General features: G+C 42.6%; 1 protein-coding gene across 3 annotated transcripts in view; it reads right to left on the bottom strand.

Annotated features, from left to right (window-relative positions):
* Positions 1 to 23,740, bottom strand: part of rassf4a (Ras association domain family member 4a) — a 108,277-nt gene that overhangs the window by 24,509 nt on the left and 60,028 nt on the right. For 2 of the 3 annotated variants that reach the window (XM_041866198.2, XM_041866199.2), the window contains exons 2-3: positions 23,280 to 23,343; positions 22,996 to 23,071 (exon numbers count right to left, since the gene is read on the bottom strand). In XM_041866198.2, the coding sequence (XP_041722132.2) occupies positions 22,996 to 23,071; positions 23,280 to 23,323 (120 nt within the window). In that variant the 5' untranslated portion in view covers positions 23,324 to 23,343. Of the gene's footprint in view, positions 1 to 22,995; positions 23,072 to 23,279; positions 23,344 to 23,740 lie in introns of those variants that run through there. The other variant, XM_041866200.2, reaches the window with a different exon arrangement.

Raw genomic sequence — 23,740 nt, 5'->3', positions numbered from 1 at the left:
GTCACACTCAATACAACAAAAGTATGGGGAAACTAGGCTATTGCTCTCAGTCAGTAGTGACATTACTTATTTTTCTCCAAATGGTCCCACCCATTGCAAGTCAAAATGTGATTGGTTCATTCCACTGTCACTCCAAAATACACTTGAATAGGCAGATTCGATTCTATTCCCCGTGCCCTGAGCCGCAGGGCACGGGGCAAAGGCCCATTACGTCATCGGGCGAAAGCGGGGAGGGAGGAGCACCCTTCTCAAATTGAACAGTAATCTGTGTCACTCTGTCATTTTGCCAACAACGCAGCATGGTGCATCGTCCAGACACATACAACATCTCTTTTCCATAAAATAAAAGTTAGAATTTTCTAGCTCGTTTTCATTGGGAAGGCAGATAAATCTCAAAAGCAATCACTTTTGCATGTGAAAACACAGAATCCTACTCATTACTCCACATGCTCCACTAGTGGCAAACCTTTGGCAACAAAAATATTTAAACAGTTTGACAGAGGGTTTTTTCTGGCAGACAGTTCTCTCAAGATTCTATTTGAGTCTGTGGGAAACCTGTGGCAACAACAGTTTACCAAAAGCCGTTTCTGGTGAACACGAGTTCCAAGACCAGTAACCATTGATGACCAATCACGGGGATTAGAAAAGTCTGTTGGAAAAAGGAAACCAAGCTATCTAGCTAGCTAACTACAGTGCCTTTGGAAAGTATTCAGACCCCTTGACTTTTTCCACATTTTATTACGTTACAGCCTTATGCTAAAATTTATTAAATAGTTTTTCCCTCCTATCAATCTACACACAATACCCCATAAAGACAAAGCAAAAACAGGTTTTTAGATTTTTTTGCACATTTATACAAAATATAAAACAGAAATATGACATTTACATAAGTATTCAGACCCTTTACTCAGTACTTTGTTGAAGCACCTTTGGCAGCGATTACAGCCTCGGGTCTTCTTGGGTATGACGCTACAAGCTTGGCACACCTGTATTTGGGGAGATTCTCCCATTCTTCTCTGCAGATCCTCTCAAGCTCTGTCAGGCTGGATGGGGAGTTTCGCCGCAAAGCTATTTTCAGGTCTCTCCAGAGATGTTCGATCGGGTTCAAGTCCGGGCTCTGGCTGGACCACTCAAGGACATTCAGAGACTTGTCCCGAAGCCACTCCTGCGTTGTCTTGGCTGTGTGCTTAGGGTTGTTATCCTGTTGGAAGGTGAACCTTCGCCCCAGTCTGAGGTCCTGGGCGCTCTGGAGCAGGTTTTCATCAAGGATCTCTCTGTACTTTGTTCTGTTCATCTTTCCCTCGATCCTGACTAGTTTCCCAGTCCCTGCCGCTGAAAAACACCCCCACAGCATGATGTTGCCACCACCATGCTTCACCGTAGGGATGGTGCCAGGTTTCATCCAGACGCTTGGTATTCAGGCCAAAGAGTTAAATCTTGGTTTCATCAGACCAGAGAATCTTGTTTCTCATGGTCTGAGAGTCCTTTAGGTGGCTTTTGGCAAACTCCAAACGGGCTGTCATGTGCCTTTTACTGAGGAGTGGCTTCCGTCTGGCCACTCTACCATAAAGGCCTGATTGGTGGAGTGCTGCAGAGATGGTTGTCCTTCTGGAAGGTTCTCCCATCTCCACAGAGGAACCCTGGAGCTCTGTCAGAGTGACCATCGGGTTCTTGGTCACCTCCCTGACCAAGGCCCTTCTCCCCCGATTGCTCAGTTTGGCTGGGCAGCCAGCTCTAGGAAGAGTCTTGGTGGTTCCAAACTTCTTCCATTTAAGAATGATGAAGGCCACTGTGTTCTTGGGGACCTGCAATGCTGCAGAAATGTTTTGCCACCCTTTCCCAGATCTGTGCCTTGACACAATCCTGTCTCAGAGCTCTACGGACAATTCCTTCAACCTCATGGCTTGGTTTTTGCTCTGACATGCACTGTCAACTGTGGGACCTTATATAGACAGGTGTGTGCCTTTCCAAATCATGTCCAATCAATTTGTAGAAACATCTCAAGGATGATCAATGGAAACAGGACGCACCTGAGCTCAATTTCGAGTCTCATAGCAAAGGGTCTGAATACTTATGTAAATAAGGTATTTCTGTTTTTTATTTTTAATACATTTGCAAAAATTTCTAAAAACCTGTTTTTGCTTCGTCATTATGGGTTATTGTGTGTAGATTGATGAGGGATTTTTAAAAAAAATCCATTTTAGAATAAGGCTGTAGCGTAACAGAATGTGGAAAAAGTCAAGGGGTCTGAATACTTTCCAAATGCACTGTCCCTACTAAAGTTGTCCGGTAAGTGTCTAACTTATTAATTAAACTTCCTAATGAACTTTAACATGTTATTAGCTAAATGATGCCTAGTTAGCAATGTCATGTTTTATGGGATAGATTTAAACACATTTTGTTGATACCAGTTTCAATTTGTCAGCGCAACTTACTGGCTGGTGCTAGCTAACTAATGTTAGCTATCATATTTATGCACAATTAATGTGATAGTTAGCTAGCTAACTAATGATTTGCCTAAACAGTTATATTTTTAGGTGAATACATTGCTCTCTTTTAATACATGTCAATATGCTAGTCTCACGGTTCAGTAGCATATTAGCTAGTACAACAGCTAAGGTAGCAACAATATGAGTTGATTTGACATCAAAGCAAAACTTCACCCTACCGGTGGTGTTGGAAGGGGCTGTATTGGGAGGAGGATGCATCAACACCTTGGAAATATAGCTCATTTTGATAATGTGTTGTTCCTTCTCACTTTCTAGAAGCGATCAGTTATAAGGCAAAAATACAGATTGAGGCTTTCAAACTGACAACAGAGAAATATGTGTGCTCCAGGTCAAGGCTTCTTGCATGCATGGCTTTGAGATGTAAGTTACACTCTAAAAAATGCTGGGTTGTTTTCTGTAAAAACAGCAAGGTTGGGTTGTTGGTGCTGGGTTATTTAGGTTGGATTATGGATATTTGACCCAGCCAGTGGGTTAATTCTCCCGCCATAAGTGCGTGAAGTCCAGCAGAACGTGAGCAAGCATTGAGACGTGGCGTTGTTGCAACTGGCAACTTGCAAGTCTTCTAGTGTGACTGAATGGAAAACGGCTAACGTTATTTCAACAGACTAAGGGTGTTTTGGCAGACTGAAAACCGTGAAAACGGTAAGTAACAAATGTTACGATTTATTAATTTGATGGTCATTCAGGTTAAATAGGTTATCCTATCATAACTAGGTAGTTAACTTTAGTGTTAGCTAACGACCGTTAGCTAGCTAGCCATTTCCTTTGCTAATATCTCTGGCTGTGATAATGCTAGCTAGCTAATGTTAGCATCGCAATACTAGCTTACTGGAGTATTATCACGGAATATACCTAAATGTAAGGTTTTTGTCGACGTTTGGCTAGCTAGCGAACTATGTCAGTGTCTGTAACGGTATTAGCTAAAGTTAGCTAGCTAGCTACCTTAGCTAAGTCTGACACTTCTTCTGGACTCTGTCGGACACTGTTTAACTTGTTAGCTAACATTAGCTAAGTTAGCTGGCTAGCTACCATAGCTAGATTTTACTTCGACCAAGATGGTGATTAAGGCAGCCCCCCGCACCTCTCGATTCAGAGGAGTTGGGTTAAATGTGGAAGACACATTTCAGTTGAATGCATTCAGTTGTGCAACTGACTCGGTTCCCCCTTTCGCAGTGGAAGAGATAGACCAGGAAACGCGCTTGCTTTTGGACTCGACTATAGCCTGAAGTTAACGAAGAACATAAAATACTTACATGCAGGGAGTATTCTGTAAACGCCACCTTTTTTATATACGAGGGGAGGTCCTCGGGACACACACGTGAATACATAGGACCGTGGACACACCAAGCTTGAGCAGTAGCCGTGTCTTGCCAGGTACATGTTGAAAGATGTTTTGTGTTTTTTGAAAACTGATTGCTAAAAGGAATGTGTAATTAATTGAATACTTTGTGCTCAACAGAGTAAAATGTGAGAGGGCATCCCAGATGACCGAGTGGCTGAAGAAGAAAGAACTAGACAGAATGGGGGCCAAGACAGTCGAGATAGTCAGAGAGTATCCGCGTCTGCTGGATCCTCTAGGCATAGTGGGTTACATTTTTTACAAAAACATTAGACTTCAATTTGATTCCATTTGCAGTGATTAACTAGCCTGGCTGACGTGAACCACTTGACTCACAGCGCAGGGAGAGCTGTGACCACACTGGTCTGGAAAGGAGGCAGTTTATTCATGCAATATTCGCTCATTTCTCAGAAATGTTTTTTTTTTCCTCTGGGGTTGAGACCTCTCTTTGTTTGGATTTGAAAATCCAACCAAAAGTAATAGAAACGGGCGGCGCTCGGGGGCTGAGTGTGGCTGTCGGTGTTTGAGTGAGAAAGACACTGAGGAGAGGCAACCAGTAAAAGCACAGCCCCCTTCATTATAAGCGCATTGTGCCAACCACTTCAAATATCCGTTCCAGACTGAGGTCCGGAGGACCTTGAGAGTTAAGGTGTTTGCCAGACAAATGATTAACTGCAATGGAAAAGTAATTGTTTGTCTGCTATACTACAGATTGCTCAGGACTTTTCCATTTTAAACCCAGACTGCTCGGGGAAACTCACTGAGAACTGGATCGCAGACTTCAAGGACAAAAACCTTTGCTTCACCAGCCGAGAGAAGCTCTCCCAACATCTTCTCTTTGAAGTGTAGGTAAAGTTTGAAATGACCATGCTGGTGGTGCCTCAGATGCTCATTCATTTTTAGCCTGAAACATTAAAGTTATTCACTAAACATTCTTCTCTCCAGATACACAAGGTGACATCACTTTAAGACTTCTGCCAGTGTTCCTCCCAACATCAGTCTACAAGATTGGAAGGAAAACATTCTGATCCAGCTTCGAAGAGACCAGAAAGTCCTTCATTGACTTGCAGCCTGTAAGATGAAATAGGGGATAGGCATAGGGAGATTGATGGTGAAATTAGATGATAGCATTTGTAAACCTTGAATAAAAGGAACAGCATTCCAAAATCTGTTATGCATAACTGCACACTACAAGACATTGTTGTGTAAATGAACCTATGAGCCTCAGTCCCAAATCAATGGAAGATGTAGGCATCAAATAGGGATTGGATGTTTATATTGATGTGTAAATGGCTATATAGTATACAAAATAAATTGTGTGTGATGGCATTGTCAGTGTGCCTCCACCCTTTACACAAGTCCTCACATTCTAAAATCTAATGATGTCTATCTAACAGGTTGGGACCAACATGGTTGAGTACCTGCGCCAGGCGAAGGTGACCAGACCCTACCCATTTGCGTTGGCTCTTGGGGACTGCTCACAGATGTTTACAGTCATTAGTGGACAGGCATTGGAGCAAGGTACATTGCTTGGGGCACTGGATGTATGCTTCAAGTCCTATTATGTGTTTGATATCAACTCTCCCAGACTGTGTGCTCCAGCATGGTAATTCCTAGAGACCACAGTGTATCAGCTGCCAGGAACAGAATCCCCCGCAGTAAGACTGTTGCGAGCATGTCTTTTTTCCACTGAACAATAGTGGATAAGTATCTAATCTTGTATGTAGTGTGAAAAGTGACGGGAGGACGTTCCTGTGAATTAATAGATCAAGTGTCTCTCTGATTCAGAGGGGTTGGGTTAAATGCGAAAGACACATTTCGGTTGAATGCATTCAGTTGTGCAACTGACTAGGTATCCCCTTTCCCCTTCATATTGCAATGCTAATATGCTCTTAAGGCACTATTTATAGCTCTGTTAAATTGACTTTTAGTTTGTTTTAATGCATTTTTGCCTACTGTACGGTATGTGCTTATTTGCCTTTGGTTCAACAACTGTTGCACATAAATCTTTATATATTTGTATGATTAATATACACTTAACTAAAATATAAACTCAACATGCAACAATTTCAAAGATTTTACTGACTTACAGTTCATATAAGGAAATCAGTCAATTTAAATAAATTAATTATGGATTTCACGACTGGGAATACAGATATGCATTTGTTGGTCACAGATACCTTACAAAAAGAGAAAGGGGGCGTGGATCAGAAAACCAGTCAGTATCTGGTGTGACCACCATTTGCCTCATGCAGCGCGACACATCTCCTTCACACAGAGTAGATCAGGCTGTTGATTGTGGCCTGTGGAATGTTGTCCCACTCCTCTTCAATGGCTGTACGAAGTTGCTGGATATTGGCGGGAACTGGAACACGCTGTCGTACAAGTCGACTCAGAGCATCCCAAATGTGCTCAATGGGGGACATGTCTGGTGAGTATGTAGGCCATGGAAGAACTGAGACATTTTCAGCTTCCAGGAATTGTGTATAGATCCTTGCGATCCGTGCATTATCATGCTGAAACATGAGGTAATGGCAGCGAATGAATGGAAAGACAATGGGCCTCAGGATCTCGTCACGGTATCTCTGTGCATTCAAATTGCCATCGATAAAATGCAATTGTGTTCATTGTCCGTAGCTTATGCCTGCCCATACCATAAATCCACCACCACCATGGGGCACTCTGTTAACAACGTTGACATCAGCAAACCACTCGCCCACACGACGCCATACATGCTGTCTGACATCTGCCTAGTACAGTTGAAACCGGGATTCCACCGAGAAGAGCACACTTCTCCAGTGTGCCAGTGACCATCGAAGGTGAGCATTTGCCCACTAGTCGGTTACGATGCTGTCACGATCGTCAGGGAGAGACCAAGGCGCAGCGTGATGAACAAACATACTTTAATTAGTTAAAGTTTAAACACAATACAAAACAAGAAACGACTCGTGACGTCCAACGGTATCAATGACCGAACACGGAACAAAAACCCACAAACACAAAGTGAAAAACAGACTGTTTAAATATGGCTCCCAATCAGAGACAACCAGCCAACAGCTGACACTCGTTGCCTCTGATTGGGAGTCACTCAGGCAAACATAGAAAACAACAAACTAGAACCCCCAACATAGAAATAACCACATAGAATGAACACACCCTGGCTCAACAAATAGAGTCCCAGAGCCAGGGTGTGACAGATGCCGAATTGCAGTCAGGTCAAGACCTTGGTGAGGATGGAGAGCATGCAGATGAGCTTCCCTGAGACGGTTTTGACAGTTTTAAATTATTCGGTTGTGCAAACCCACAGTTTCATCAGCTGTCCAGGTGGCTGGTTTCAGACGATCCCGCAGGTGAAGAAGCCAGATGTGGAGGTCCTGGGCTGGTGTGTTTACACGTGGTCTGCGGTTGTGAAGCCGGTTGGACGTACTGCCAAATTCTCTAAAATGACGTTGGAGGCAGTTTATGGTAGAGAAATTAACATTAAATTATCTGGCAATAGCTCTGGCGGACATTCTTGCAGTCAGCATGTCAATTGTACGCTCCCTCAAAACTTGAGATATCTGAGGCATTATGTTGTGTTATACAACTGCACATTTTAGAGTGGCCTTTTATTGCCCCCAGCACAAGGTGCACCTGTGTAATGATCATGCTGTTTAATCAGCTTCTTGATATGCCACACCTGTAATGTGGATGGATTATCTTGGCAAAGGATAAATGCTCAATAACAGGGATGTAAACAAAGTTTTGCACAAAATTTTAGAGAAATAAGCTTTTTGTGCGTATGGAACATTTCTGGGATCTTTTATTTCAGCTCATCTTTTATGGGACCAAAACTTTACATGTTCCGTTTATATTTGTGTTCAGTATATAATTACATTTTTTGTGAAATCTGGGCTGGGAAACTCGAGGAACTCCAATTTCAAGAGAGAATACTGTTATTAGAAAGAACAAGACTAGCTCAATTCTTTATAAACTGCTAGAGTGTATTAGCTACAACTGCCCTCATGTTTGTGAGCTAACATAACCATTTAGAGCAGGCAGGTACGGTCGCTTCTGTAGGACACATAAATTGAGTCAAAAGGAAACAACAATACAGTGGGGGAAAAAAGTATTTAGTCAGCCACCAATTGTGCAAGTTCTCCCACTTAAAAAGATGAGAGAGGCCTGTAATTTTCATCATAGGTACACGTCAACTATGACAGACAAAATGAGATTTTTTTTCTCCAGAAAATCACATTGTAGGATTTTTAATGAATTTATTTGCAAATTATGGTGGAAAATAAGTATTTGGTCACCTACAAACAAGCAAGATTTCTGGCTCTCACAGACCTGTAACTTCTTCTTTAAGAGGCTCCTCTGTCCTCCACTCGTTACCAGTATTAATGGCACCTGTTTGAACTTGTTATCAGTATAAAAGACACCTGCCCACAATCTCAAACAGTCACACTCCAAACTCCACTATGGCCAAGACCAAAGAGCTGTCAAAGGACACCAGAAACAAAATTGCAGACCTCCACCAGGCTGGGAAGACTGAATAGGCAATAGGTAAGCAGCTTGGTTTGAAGAAATCAACTGTGGGAGCAATTATTAGGAAATGGAAGACATACAAGACCACTGATAATCTCCCTCGATGTGGGGCTCCACGCAAGATCTCACCCTGTGTGGTCAAAATGATCACTAGAACGGTGAGCAAAAATCCCAGAACCACACGGGGGGACCTAGTGAATGACCTGCAGAGAGCTGGGACCAAAGTAACAAAGCCTACCATCAGTAACACACTACGCCGCCAGGGACTCAAATCCTGCAGTGCCAGACGTGTCCCCCTGCTTAAGCCAGTACATGTCCAGGCCCGTCTGAAGTTTGCTAGAGTGCATTTGGATGATCCAGAAGAGGATTGGGAGAATGTCATATGGTCAGATGAAACCAAAATATAACTTTTTGGTAAAAACTCAACTCGTCGTGTTTGGAGGACAAAGAATGCTGAGTTGCATCCAAAGAACACCATACCTACTGTGAAGCATGGGGGTGGAAACATCATGCTTTGGGGCTGTTTTTCTGCAAAGGGACCAGGACGACTGATCCGTGTAAAGGAAAGAATGAATGGGGCCATGTATCGTGAGATTTTGAGTGAAAACCTCCTTCCATCAGCAAGGGCATTGAAGATGAAACGTGGCTGGGTCTTTCAGCATGACAATGATCCCAAACACACCGCCCGGGCAACGAAGGAGTGGCTTCGTAAGAAGCATTTCAAGGTCCTGGAGTGGCCTAGCCAGTCTCCAGATCTTAACCCCATAGAAAATCTTTGGAGGGAGTTGAAAGTCTGTGTTGCCCAGCGACAGCCCCAAAACATCACTGCTCTAGAGGAGATCTGCATGGAGGAATGGGCCAAAATACCAGCAACAGTGTGTGAAAACCTTGTGAAGACTTACAGAAAACGTTTGACCTGTGTCATTGCCAACAAAGGGTATATAACAAAGTATTGAGAAACTTTTGTTATTGACCAAATACTTATTTTCCACCATAATTTGCAAATAAATTCATAAAAAATCCTACAATGTGATTTTCTGGAAAAAAAATTCTCATTTTGTCTGTCATAGTTGACGTGTACCTATGATGAAAATTACAGGCCACTCTCATCTTTTTAAGTGGGAGAACTTACACAATTGGTGGCTGACTAAATACTTTTTTCCCCCACTGTAATTCACAAGGGTTCCATAGCAAACATAACATATACAACTGTTTATTATGGATTGTCGTGACAATTAAATTGGCATACGCTATGCAGCACAGGAGGCTATTGCGAGGAGGATGGCTCATAATAATGACTGGAACGGAGCAAATGGAATAGCATCAATCACTTGGAAACCATGTGTTGATGTATTTGATACCATTCCACCTCTTCCGCTCCAGTCATTACCACGAGCGCATACTCCACAATTAGCTCAGCTGGTAGAGCACGGCGCTTGTAACGCCAGGGTAGTGGGTTCGATCCCCGGGAACACCCATACACACACACAAAAAAAAATATGCACACATGACTGTAAGTCACTTTGGATAAAAGCGTCTGCTAAATGGCATATTTTTATATTATATTATTAATTAAGGTGCCACCAATCTCCTGTGCTATGCAGTGTATGTGAATTGACACTCTCGCGCGCACATTTTGACGCCGTAGACGGCTTCTCTTGGTGTGATTTGGCCTTTACACGCATGCATGCTTTGCTTTGAGTGTGAACATCAAGTTCAGTTGAGGCTTTAGTGTGATTTTTGGAATATTTGGTTCATGAAATAATATAAATCAATTTTAATAATCAAACTATCGCATGAAATCTTATCTTATGAAATAACTATTTAAAAATATGATATATTCTTATGCATTGTGGACAATTCTCTGACGTGCTGTGATGTATGTTCTGAAATGCAGGCAATACAAATTAATTATTTGACATTTAACATTGAATCTTGATTGTGTGTAAGAAAGGGATAGGGTGGGATGGTAGTGAAGGCAAAAATATACAAGCAAAATTGAAATTAGGATTACACTGATAATTACACAGCTGCTGGGTCAATCCCCCAACCTAATGTGCTGGGTTTATGTCGCAACCCATCACACGGGGTTGTTTTAACCCAGCAATATAGTCTAATTTACCCAGCAGCTGGGTCAAGCGCTCAATGCAAGGTTAGAAGCACAACCCAACCCCACTGGGTTGAATTAACCCAATGCTGTGTTTGTCCAGTAATGACCCAAATTGGGTTATTTTTAACCCAGCCTATTTTAGAGTGTAACAATAATAATTGCATAACTAAATTTCTACCTTTTTTTAAATACCAAAATAACATGTTTTCAGTATCCTAATCTTGTTTGTTTTATATTTTCTGATTGTTTCAGTGGATGCATTAAACAAGCTTTGGACGAAGGACTTCCACATGGTGGACGAAGGACTTACAAAGTAAACTCAATAAGGCAATAGTTCTGGACTGGGTTTGATTTCATTTTTGTTTTAATTATTTACATTTTGTTAATTATCTTTTAAACTTCCATTGGCTGAAATCTATTTCTCATGTATCAATTGGCTCATGTAAATAATTATGCTGTTGCCCCTTTAAACATCCTAAGGTCAACATCCCCATAGTGTTCACATTTCTCTCATGTAAATGTTGTAGTTACATAAAAAGATTAAATAAACAATTTATTTGGGAAAAATCTTCTTCATTACCATGCTGATGATTTCAAGTTGTATTGGATTTATTTTTATATACTAAGACATTTTTTAGTATATTTACTACATTTAGTATGTTTAATTTTTTCTCTGAGAAGTAAGGTTTATAGAAAAAAATGTAACACACAGTAACCAAAACCTAATTTGCATATTCATACTGAGTTTGCAGCAGATTTGCGGCAAACAGTAGAATGTTCGCCACAAGTTTCCCTGAATTGTTTGCCAGAAGTTCACAAGTTGCCGCAAATTTACCACAACAGTTTGCCCCCAAATTAATTAGCATGTGAAAATATGAGGTTGCCACAAATTTACTGCAACAGTTTGCCATAAAACTAATTTGCATGTGAAAATATGAGCTTGCCGCAAATTTGCGACAAATTGGCCAAAGGTTTGCCTACATCACTTTGTTTTGAGCCAACTTCACCGTGGGCTTTGAACGGGGCACCTAGCTCACGCTGGGAGGCAGTCCGGTGCAAAACACGCTTGCACGGGCGCCCGGATGAGATTAATCGAACTCCCTCAATGGCAGATGCCTTCTGTCCAGATTCTGAAAGCCTAGCCAATGGCTGGCTGAGCTAGCTAGATTTTTCTACCCAGAGACCACCAAAGATACAGTGAGGGAAAAAAGTATTTGATCCCCTGCTGATTTTGTACGTTTGCCCACTGACAAAGAAATTATCAGTCTATAATTTTAATGGTAGGTTCATTGAAAAATGTTATAAATTGATTTGCATTTTAATGAGGGAAATACGTATTTGACTCCTCTGCAAAATATGACTTAGTACTTGGTGGCAAAACCCTTGTTGGCAATCACAGAGGTCAGACGTTTCTTGTAGTTGGCCACCAGGTTTGCACACATCTCAGGAGGGATTTTGTCCCACTCCTCTTTGCAGATCTTCTCCAAGTCATTAAGGTTTCGAGGCTGACGTTTGGCAACTCGAACCTTCAGCTCCCTCCACAGATTTTCTATGGGATTAAGGTCTGGAAACTGGCTAGGCCACTCCAGGACCTTAATGTGCTTCTTCTTGAGCCACTCCTTTGTTGCCATGGCCGTGTGTTTTGGGTCATTGTCATGCTGGAATACCCATCCACGACCCATTTTCAATGCCCTGGCTGAGGGAAGGAGGTTCTCACCCAAGATTTGACGGTACATAGCCCCGTCCATCGTCCCTTTGATGCGGTGAAGTTGTCCTGTCCCCTTAGCAGAAAAACACCCCCAAAGCATAATGTTTCCACCTCCATGTTTGACAGTGGGGATGGTGTTCTTGGGGTCATAGGCAGCATTCCTCCTCCTCCAAACACGGCGAGTTGAGTTGATGCCAAAGAGCACCATTTTGGTCTCATCTGACCACAACACTTTCACCCAGTTCTCCTCTGAATCATTCAGATGTTCATTGGCAAACTTCAGACGGGCATGTATATGTGCTTTCTTGAGCAGGGGGACCTTGCGACGTAGTGTGTTTCCAATTGTTTTCTTGGTGACTATGGTCCCAGCTGCCTTGAGACCATTGACAAGATCCTTCCGTGTAGTTCTGGGCTGATTCCTCACCGTTCTCAAGATCATTGCAACTCCACGAGGTGAGATCTTGCATGGAGCCCCAGGCCGAGGGTGATTGACAGTTCTTTTGTGTTTCTTCCATTTGCGAATAATCGCACCAACTGTTGTCACCTTCTCACCAAGCTGCTTGGCGATGGTCTTGTAGCCCATTCCAGCCTTGTGTAGGTCTACAATCTTGTCCCTGACATCCTTGGAGAGCTCTTTGGTCTTGGCCATGGTGGAGAGCTTGGAATCTGATTGATTGATTGCTTCTGTGGACAGGTGTCTTTTATACAGGTAACAAACTGAGATTAGGAGCACTCCCTTTAAGAGTGTGCTCCTAATCTCAGCTTGTTTGTCACGCCCTGGCTCTGGGGACTCTTTAATGTTGAGCCAGGGTGTGTAGGTTCTATGTTATAGTTTTCTATGTTTTGTTCTAGATCATTTATATCTGTGTTGGCCAGGGTGGTTCCCAATCAGAGACAGCTGTAGCTCGTTGTCTCTGATTGGGGACCATACTTAGGCAGCCTTTTGGCACCAGTTAGGTGGTGGGATCTTGTTCCGTAAGGTTTGTTTTGTATTAACCTAGGACTTCACATATCGTTTGTTGTTTTTGTCGTGTGTTCAGTACAAATAAAATGTACGCTTATCACGCTGCGCCTTGGTCCGTGTCTTCATCCGGTAATGATCGTGACATTGTTACCTGTATAAAAGACACCTGGGAGCCAGAAATCTTTTTGATTGAGAGGGGGTCAAATACTTATTTCCCTCATTAAAATGCAAATCAATGTATAACATTTTTGACATGCGTTTTTCTGGATTTTTTTGTTGTTATTCTGTCTCTCACTGTTCAAATAAACCTACCATTAAAATTATAGACTGATTATTTCTTTGTCAGTGGGCAAACATACAAAATCAGCAGGGGATCAAATACTTTTTTCCCTCACTGTATTTTTTTTATATTCAGTATTAACCCTTCTCTTTCCAACACAAACTGAAGAGATGAAATCAGAAGATCATACAAATTATTGAAAAGATTAAAAGGAAATTATAACAACATTTTATATAATAAACTAAATATATTTTTTGTTAATCCTTAGGCCTAGAAGGTCCTCGTTGTTCCCCACTGTTGAAACCACAATATTATAATCAGTGACAGACTCATAACCTTCTTGCACATATCCACCTCTTTCTCTCTCCATTTCTCCCCTCTCAATTGTTCCCGCTTTCTATTACCCTTTTCATACAGGAAAACTAGAAATATACAGCACCTACTACTAAACAATTTAAATGTCTGAAGATTACTTTCAATGACTGCAGTTTTTTCTCTTCTATCATATGCCCTTCCAACATTGCACCCTGAGACTTCTGTATCAATGTCAAGACTTCGGCCGAGGCTGCCTTCCCTCCTTGTTCGGGCAGGCGTCGGCGTTCGTCGTCACCGGAGTACTAACCACCCAATCATCATCATAATTGTCTTGTCTTGTCACACACACCTGGTTCTAATCCCCTAATTAGTCTGTGTATAAGTGTTCCCTCTGCCCACTTGTCCTTGTGGGTGATTGTTTATTGTGGAGGTTAGTGAAGCTCGGTGGAGCTCGTGTATTTTGTATCGACGGGAGTATTTTCCCGTGTGCCTTTTTTGTGCCCTGGAGTGTGTTTGACGCATTTCTGCGTAAACCTGTATTTTGCAGATTAAAGCCTGTTATTCTGTGATTTACCCTCCTGCGCCTGACTCCTTCAACACCACCTCATCACAATCAATAATAGAGAGTTGATCACACCAATCCTTTATTCTGTCACAGTAGTTTCAGGACAGACTATTTACAGGACGTCTTTCTCCCTCTGTCCCAGAGAGGTTAGATGTCATTGACTGTTCTGTTCCGTTCTGTTCTAATAAACACTGCGATTTTAATACGAGCTGGACCCCTGCCAACCACTCTGTGTGTGTGTGTATATGTGTGTGGAATTCCCCAGAGTGGTGTGAGTGGTGGTGTAATAGAATGACCATGCAGAGATCTGCATTCCTCAGTCATAGCAGGTTCACCTGGCACATCTAAAGCCTTTTCTTTAGGCCAGCAAGTGCTAACAGTCAGTATCTAAATAATATGTGTGAAATGCTTGATAGTGTATGTGATGTAAACAGAGGTCCACATTCTTGGGGACCTGAATATTGACTAGTTTTCATCAAGCCGTCCGCTCAAGAGGAAGCTTCTTACTGTAACCAGTGCCTGTAATCTGGTTCAGGTTATTAATCAACCTACCAGGGTGTTTACAAACACTACAGAAACAAGATCATCCACATGTATTGATCACATTTTTACTAATACTGTAGAACTTTGTTCTAAAGCTGTATCCGTACCCATTGGATGAAGTGATCACAATATATTGGCTATATCCAGGAAAACCAAAGTTCCAAAAGCTCAAATCAAATCAAATTTTATTGGTCACATGCGCCGAATACAACAGGTGCAGACATTACAGTGAAATGCTTACTTACAGCCCTTAACCAACAGTGCATTTATTTTAAACAAAAAAAGTAAAAATAAAACAACAACAAAAAAAGTGTTGAGAAAAAAAAGAGCAGAAGTAAAATAAAGTGACAGTAGGGAGGCTATATATACAGGGGGGTACCGTTGCAGAGTCAATGTGCGGGGGCACCGGCTAGTTGAGGTAGTTGAGGTAATATGTACATGTGGGTAGAGTTAAAGTGACTATGCATAAATAATTAACAGAGTAGCAGCAGCGTAAAAAGGATGGGGTGGGGGGGCAGTGCAAATAGTCCGGGTAGCCATGATTAGCTGTTCAGGAGTCTTATGGCTTGGGGGTAGAAGCTGTTGAGAAGTCTTTTGGACCTAGACTTGGCACTCCGGTACCGCTTGCCGTGCGGTAGCAGAGAGAACAGTCTATGACTATGACTAGGGTGGCTGGAGTCTTTGACAATTTTGAGGGCCTACCTCTGATACCGCCTGGTATAGAGGTCCTGGATGGCAGGAAGCTTGGCCCAGTGATGTACTGGGCCGTACGCACTACCCTCTGTAGTGCCTTACGGTCGGAGGCCAAGCAGTTGCCATACCAGGCGGTGATGCAACCAGTCAGGATGCTCTCGATGGTGCAGCTGTAGAATTTTTTGAGGTTCTGAGGACCCATGCCAAATCTTTTCAGTCTCCTGAGGGGGAATAGGCTTTGTCGTGCCCTCTTCACGACTGTCTTGGTGTGTTTGGACCATGATAGTTCGTTGGTGATGTGGACACCAAGGAACTTGAAGCTCTCAACCTGTTCCACTACAGCCCCGTCGATGAGAATGGGGCGTGCTCAGTCCTCTTTTTTTTTCCTGTAGTCCACAATCATCTCCTTTGTCTTGGTCACGTTGAGGGAGAGGTTGTTGTCCTGGCACCACACGGCCAGGTCTCTGACCTCCTCCCTATAGGCTGTCTCATCGTTGTCGGTGATCAGGCCTACCACTGTTGTGTCGTCGGCAAACTTAATGATGGTGTTGGAGTCGTGCCTGGCCATGCAGTCATGGGTGAACAGAGAGTACAGGAGGGGACTGAGCACGCACCCCTGAGGGGCCCCCGTGTTGAGGATCAGTGTGGCAGATGTGTTGTTACCTACCCTTACCACCTGGGGCGGCCCGTCAGGAAGTCCAGGATCCAGTTGCAGAGGGAGGTGTTTAGTCCCAGGATCCTTAGCTTAGTGATGAGCTTGGAGGGCACTATGGTGTTGAATGCTGAGCTGTAGTCAATGAATAGCATTCTCACGTAGGTGTTCCTCTTGTCCAGGTGGGAAAGGGCAGTGTGGAGTGCAATAGAGATTGCATCATCTGTGGATCTGTTGGGGCGGTATGCAAATTGGAGTGGGTCTAGGGTTTCTGGGATAATGCTGTTGATGTGAGCCATGACCAGCCTTTCAAAGCACTTCATGGCTACAGACGTCAGTGCTACGGGTCGGTAGTCATTTAGGCAGGTTATCTTAGAGTCCTTGGGCACGGGGACTATGGTGGTCTGCTTGAAACATGTTGGTATTACAGACTCAGTCAGGGACATGTTGAAAATGTCAGTGAAGACACTTGCCAGTTGGTCAGCACATGCTCAGAGTACACGTCCTGGTAATCCGTCTGGACCTGCGGCCTTGTGAATGTTGACCTGCTTAAAAGTCTTACTCACATCGGCTACGGAGAGCGTGATCACATAGTCATCCGGAACAGCTGGTGCTCTCATGCATGCTTCAGTGTTGCTTGCCTCGAAGCGAGCATAGAAGTGGTTTAGCTCGTCTGGTAGGCTTGTGTCACTGGGCAGCTCGCGGCTGTGCTTCCCTTTGTAGTCTGTAATAGTTTTCAAGCCCTGCCACATCCGACGAGCGTCAGAGCCAGTGTAGTACGATTCAATCTTAGTCCTGTATTGACTCTTTGCCTGTTTGATGGTTCGTCGGAGGTCATAGCGGGATTTCTTATAAGCGTCCGGGTTAGAGTCCCGTTCCTTGAAAGCGGCAGCTCTACCCTTTAGCTCAGTGCGGATGTTTCCTGTAATCCATGGCTTCTGGTTGGGGTATGTACGTACGGTCACTGTGGGGACGACATCATCGATGCACTTATTGATGAAGCCAGTGACTGATGTGGTGTACTCCTCAATGCTGTCTGAAGAATCCCGGAACATGTTCCAGTCTGTGCTAGCAAAACAGTCCTGTAGCTTAGCATCTGCGTCATCTGACCACTTTTTTATTAACCGAGTCACTGGTGCTTCCTGCTTTAGTTTTTGCTTATAAGCAGGAATCAGGAGGATAGAGTTATGATCAGATTTGCCAAATGGAGGGCGAGGGAGAGCTTTGTATGCGTCTCTGTGTGTGGAGTAAAGGTGGTCTAGAGTTTTTTTTCCTCTGGTTGCACATTTAACATGCTGGTAGAAATTAGGTAGAACGGATTTAAGTTTCCCTGCATTAAAGTCCCCGGCCACTAGGAGCGCTGCATCTGGATGAGCGTTTTCCTGTTGATTTATGGCCTTGTACAACTCATTCAGTGCAATCTTAATGCCAGCATTGGTTTGTGGTGGTAAATAGACAGCTATGAAAAATATAGATGAAAACTCTCTTGGTAAATAGTGTGGTCTACAGCTTATCATAAGATACTCTACCTCAGGCGAGCAAAACCTCGAGTCTTCCTTAGTATTTGATTTTGTGCACCAGCTGTTGTTTACAAATATACACAGACCGCCACCCCTTGTCTTACCGGAGTCAGCCGCTCTATCCTGCCGATGTAGCGTATAGCCCGCTAGCTGTATGAAATCCATGTCGTCGTTCAGCCACGACTCGGTGAAACATAAGATATTACAGTTTTTAATGTCCCGTTGGTAGGATAACCGTAATCTTAAGTCATCCAATTTATTTTCAAATGATTGAACGTTGGCTAATAGGATTGATGGAAGAGGCAGTTTACTCGCTCGCCGTCGGATCCTTACAAGGCACCCCGATCTACGTCCACGATATCTCCGTCTCTTCCTCCCGCGAATGACGGGGATTTGGGCCTTGTCGGGTGTCTGTATGATATCCTTCGCGGCCGCCTCGTTGAAGAAAAAATCTTCGTCCAATACGAGGTGAGTAATCGCTGTCCTGATATCCAGAAGCTCTTTTTGGTTATAAGAGACGATGGCAGAAACATTATGTACAAAATAAATTACAAATAACGCGGAAAAACACACATAATAGTACAATTGGTTAGAGGGCTGTAAAATGGCAGCCATCTTCTCCGGCGCTGGGCCTAAAATAGTGTATAAGAGATCATACAAAATATTTTGCTGTGACTCTTACGTCAATTATGAATTTATGAAATTGCTTCTTCCAATTATTGATAAACATGCACCTGTTAAAAAAACAGACTGTTAGAACTGTTAAGGCTCCACGGATTGATGAGGAATTGAAAAACGGTATAGTTGAAAGAGATGGGCAAAAGGAGTGGCTAATAAGTCTGGCTGTACATCTGATAGGCTGACTTACTGCAAATTGAGAAATGATGTGACTAAACTCAACAACAAGAAGAAGAAACAGTATTATGAAGCCAAGATCAATGATATAAAGAATGGTGGGAAAAAACTTTGGAGTACTTTAAATGAAATTACTGGCAGAAAGACTAATTCAACTCCATCTTTCATCGAATCAGATGGCTTATTCATCACAAAACCATTTGATGTTGCCCACTATTTTAATGATTACTTCATTGGCAAAGTGGGCAAACTTAGGCAGGAAATGCCAACAACGAACAGTAAGCCATCATACTCATGCATAAAAAAACAGATAATGAAAGAAAAGCATTGTAAGTTTGAAATTATTGTTATCGATCAATAATGACATACCTCCTGGCATTGATAACTTAGATGGAAAGCTACTGAGGATGGTAGCTGACTCTATAGCCACTCCTATATGTCATATCTTTAATCTGAGCCTAGAGGAAAGTTTTTGCCTCAGGCCTGGAGGGAAGCCAAAGTCATTCCGCTACCCAAGAGCAGTAAAGCGGCCTTTACTGGTTCTAACAGCAGACATATCAGCTTGCTGCCTGCTCTTAGCAAACTGTTAGAAAAAATGGTGTTTGACCAAATACAATGCTTTTTCTCTGTAAACAAATTAACAACGGACTTTCAGCATGCTTATAGAAAAGTGCACTCAACATGTACTGCACTGACACAAATGACTGATGATTGGTTGATAATAAGAAGATTGTGGGAGTTGTACGGTTAGATTTCAGTGCGGCCTTTGATATTTTTGACCGTAACCTGTTGTTGAGAAAACTTGTGTTATGGCTTTTCCATCTCTGCCATTTCATGGATTCAGAGCTATCTATTTAATATAACTTAGAGGGTTTTCTTTAATGGTAGCTTCTCTAATGTCAAACATGTAAAGTGTGGTGTACTGCAGAGCAGCTCTCTAGGCCCTCTTTTCTATTCTTCCCAATGACCTGCCACTGGCATTAAACAAAGCATGTGTGTCCATGTATGCTGATGATTCAACCATATACGCATCAGCAACCACAGCTAATGAAGTCACTGAAACCCTTAACAAAGAGTTGCAGTCTGTTTTGGAATGGGTGGCCAGTAATAAACTGGTCCTGAACATCTCTAAAACTAAGAGCATTGTATTTGGTACAATCATTCCCTAAGTTCTAGACCTCAGCTGAATCTGGTAATGAATGGTGTGGCTGTTGAAAAAGTTGAGGAGACTAAATTACTTGGTGTTACCTTAGATTGTAAACTGTCATTGTCAAAACATATAGATTCAATGGTTGTAAGATGGGGAGAGGTATGTCCGTAATAAAGAGATGCTCTGCTTTTTTGACACCACGCTCCACAAAGCAAGTCCTGCAGGCTCTAGTTTTATCTTATCTTGATTACTGTCCAGTCATATGGTCAAGTGCTGCAAATAAATACCAGGTTTAGCTGCAGCTGGCCCAGAACACAGCCGCATGTCTTGCTCTTCATTGTAATCAGAGGGCTAATATTAACGCTATGCATGCCAGTCTCTCTTGGCTAAGAGTTGAGGAAAGACTGACTGCGTCACTTCTTGTTTTTATAAGAAACATGAATGTGTTGGAAATTCCGAATTGTTTGCGTAATCAACTTACACACAGCACTGACACACACACTTACCCCACCAGACATGCCACCAGGGGTCTTTTCACAGTCCCCAGGTCCAGAACAAATTCAAGAAAACCTACAGTATTTTACAGCGCCATGAGTGCATGGAACTCCCTTCCATCTTATACAGTGCAAGTGAACAGCAAACCTGGTTTAAAAAAAACGAATAAAGCAACACCTAACAGCACAACGCCTCTCCCCCATGTGACCTACTTCTTGTGTGTATGTACTGACATGTATGTGTAACTGATACATGTAAACAAACACACTACATGTTAAAGTTTTTAAATGTATGTAAATTGTAAAGTATTTTGTCTGTTATGTCGTTTTCGTAATGTGTCGGACCCCAGTAAGACTAGCTGATAGGGATCCTAATACATAAAATCCAAGCAGGACCCTCTGACCCTTTTCCGTGGCTCACCGCACACACAAACTTGGGAAACTCCAAACTATGACAACATAAACCTAACACATTACCCTCAGCACATAACATGATAAATAAACATCACTGTAGCCCATAGCTTCACTGCATCAGTTGACTACACCACACAAGCACAAACATTTACAGTAGAACTGCTTTGCGAAGCACCTCATAAAGACGTCATTTGTTTAAAAAATAGCCGTTGTTCATGTGTACTGCAAAGTTGTGTTGAATAGGTTTCTAACTTTTGCATTGTAAATCAGTAGAACTGTCAGTGTGTGTTTGTGTTTGTGTGTGTGTGTGTGTGTGTGTGTGTGTGGAGAAGCAGTAGGTAAACTGGTTCCAGTTCAGTTGGATGTCTTCATATAGTAATATGACCCTGTTAAGACGTTGTTATACCTGAAACCCCATACTGACACACAAACACACACACATTCGCGCACACACACACACACACACACACCCTAGTGCTATCAATGCCTTTCATCAGTCAGTCCTTATCAGCATGGGAGTGTTGATGAGACATGCTGATTACCTACAGCAAGGTGAATAAACTACTCCAGATAAAAGTGAAAGAGTTCCCACTACTGCAGGTGACTGATGGACAGAGTCATTTAATTAGTAACTTCAGACAAAGTACAGTTGAAGTCGGAAGTTTACATACACTTAGTTTGGAGTCATTAAAACGTGTTTTTCAACCACTCCACAAATGTATTGTTAACAAACTATAGTCGGTTAGGACATCTACTTTGTGCATGACACAAGTAATTTTTCCAACAATTGTTTACAGACAGATTATTTCACTTATAATCCACTGTATCACAATTCCAGTGGGTCAGAAGTTTACATACACTAAGTTGACTGTGCCTTTAAACAGCTTGGAAAATTCCAGAAAATGATGTCATGGCTTTAGAAGCTTCTGATAGGATAATTGACATCATTTGAGTCAATTGGAGGTGTGGATGTATTTCAAGGCCTACCTTCAAACTCAATGCCTCTTTGCTTGACATCATGGGAAATCAAAAGAAATCAGCCAAGACTTCAGAAAAAAAAATGTAGACCTCCACAAGTCTGGTTCATCCTTGGGAGCAATTTCCAAACGCCTGAAGGTACCACGTTCATCTGTACAAACAATAGTGCTGGAGGAAACAGGTACAAAAGTATCTATATCCACAGTGAAACGAGTCCTATATCGAAAGGCCGCTCAGCAAGGAAGAAGCCACTACTCCAAAACCGCCATAAAAAAGCCAGACTACGGTTTGCAACTGCACATGGGGACCAAGATCGTACTTTTTGGAGAAATGTCCTCTGGTCTGATGAAACAAAAATAGAACTGTTTGGCTATAATGACCATCGTTATGTTTGGAGGAAAAAGGGGGTTGCTTGCAGCCTAAGAACACATTTTTACATTTACATTTTAGTCATTTAGCAGACGCTCTTATCCAGAGCGACTTACAGTTAGTGAATACATATATTAATATATATATATATATTTTTTTTATACTGGCCCCCCGTGGGAATCGAACCCACAACCCTGGCGTTGCAAACGCCATGCTCTATCAACTGAGCTACATCCCTGCCGGCCATTCCCTCCCCTACCCTGGACGACGCTGGGCCAATTGTGCGCCCCCCATGAGTCTCCCGGTCGCGGCCGGCTGCGACAGAGCCTGGATTCGAACCAGGATCTCTAGTAGCACAGTTAGCACTGCGATGCAGTGCCTTAGACCACTGCGCCACTCAGGAGAACACCATCCCAACCGTGAAGCACGGGGGTGGCAGCATCATGCTGTGGTGGTGCTTTGCTGCAGGAGGGACTGGTGCACTTCACAAAATAGATGGCATTATGAGGAAGGAAAATTATGTGGATATATTGAAGCAACATCTCAAGACATCAGTCAGGAAGTTAAAGCTTGGTCACAAATGGGTCTTCCAAATGGACAATGACCCCAAGCATACTTCCAAAGTTGTGGCAAAATGGCTTAAGGACAACAAAGTAAAGGTATTGTAGTGGCCATCACAAAGCCCTGACCTCAATCCTATAGAACATTTGTGGGCAGAGCTGAAAAAGCGTGTGCGAGCAAGGAGGCCTACAAACCTGACACAGTTACACCAGCTCTGTCAGGAGGAATGGGCCAAAATTCACCCAACTTATTGTGGGAAGCTTGTGGAAGGCTACCCGAAACGTTTGACCCAAGTTAAACAATTTAAAGGCAATGCTACCAAATACTAATTGAGTGTATGCAAACTTCTGACCCACTGGGAATGTGATGAAAGAAATAAAAGCTGAAATAAATCATTATTCTACTATTATTGTGACATTTCACATTCTTAAAATAATAGGACTCCTACCTCTCTGTGTCTGAGTTGGAAGCTCTTCCCCTCATGGTAACAGTTGTAGCTCCTCAGCAGAGACAAGATGTCTGACCTGAATATCAACACAACACCAGAGAGACAGACAGGGTTAATGGTTAATGTAGGTATTAATGCATTCCACTCCTGATAAATGAACATTGGATAAGTAAGAAACTCTGTATACTTTACAGTTCATTTAAATAAATATTACATAGGACTACATATATGTAGTCCTATGTAATCTGAGGTCATATGCAGAACAGACACACAGCAGGACTCACTTTGGGATAGACTTCTCCTCATCCAGCTTCACATAGTCAGCCATTCTGAGATACACTCATACAGCTAGCAGAGAGAGAGAGAGAGAGAGAGAGAGAGCATGAGAGAGAGATTTCTGTTAACAAAACAACAAAATAATTATAATTTGGGACCTAACCAGAGCCAGGAGGCAACACTCCTTCCACTTCTTCGTGCTACATTTCAAGATGGTCATGGTATGGAACTTTGGAACTTATCTTTCTATTTTCCCAGGGAAGTATCTAGCTCTCAATGGGGAAAAAATAGGGAATAAGGCATAATGCAAGTGGGTTAAATGAGAACTCATGTGGCCTGGCTGGGACAGAGCCTGATGAGTTACTGTGTAATGTAGCTGCATGTAAATACTTGTCTGGACTAAAGCATGTATGGTGTGTGTGTGTGTTGTGTGTGTGTGTGTGTGTGAGAAAGAGAGAAAGAGAGAGTG

This window comes from Coregonus clupeaformis, chromosome 27 (genome assembly GCF_020615455.1).
Source record: "Coregonus clupeaformis isolate EN_2021a chromosome 27, ASM2061545v1, whole genome shotgun sequence".
Taxonomy (NCBI): Eukaryota; Metazoa; Chordata; class Actinopteri; order Salmoniformes; family Salmonidae; genus Coregonus; species Coregonus clupeaformis.
The sequence above is the reverse complement of the archived record's forward strand: the minus strand, read 5'-3'. Positions and strand labels throughout refer to the sequence as shown.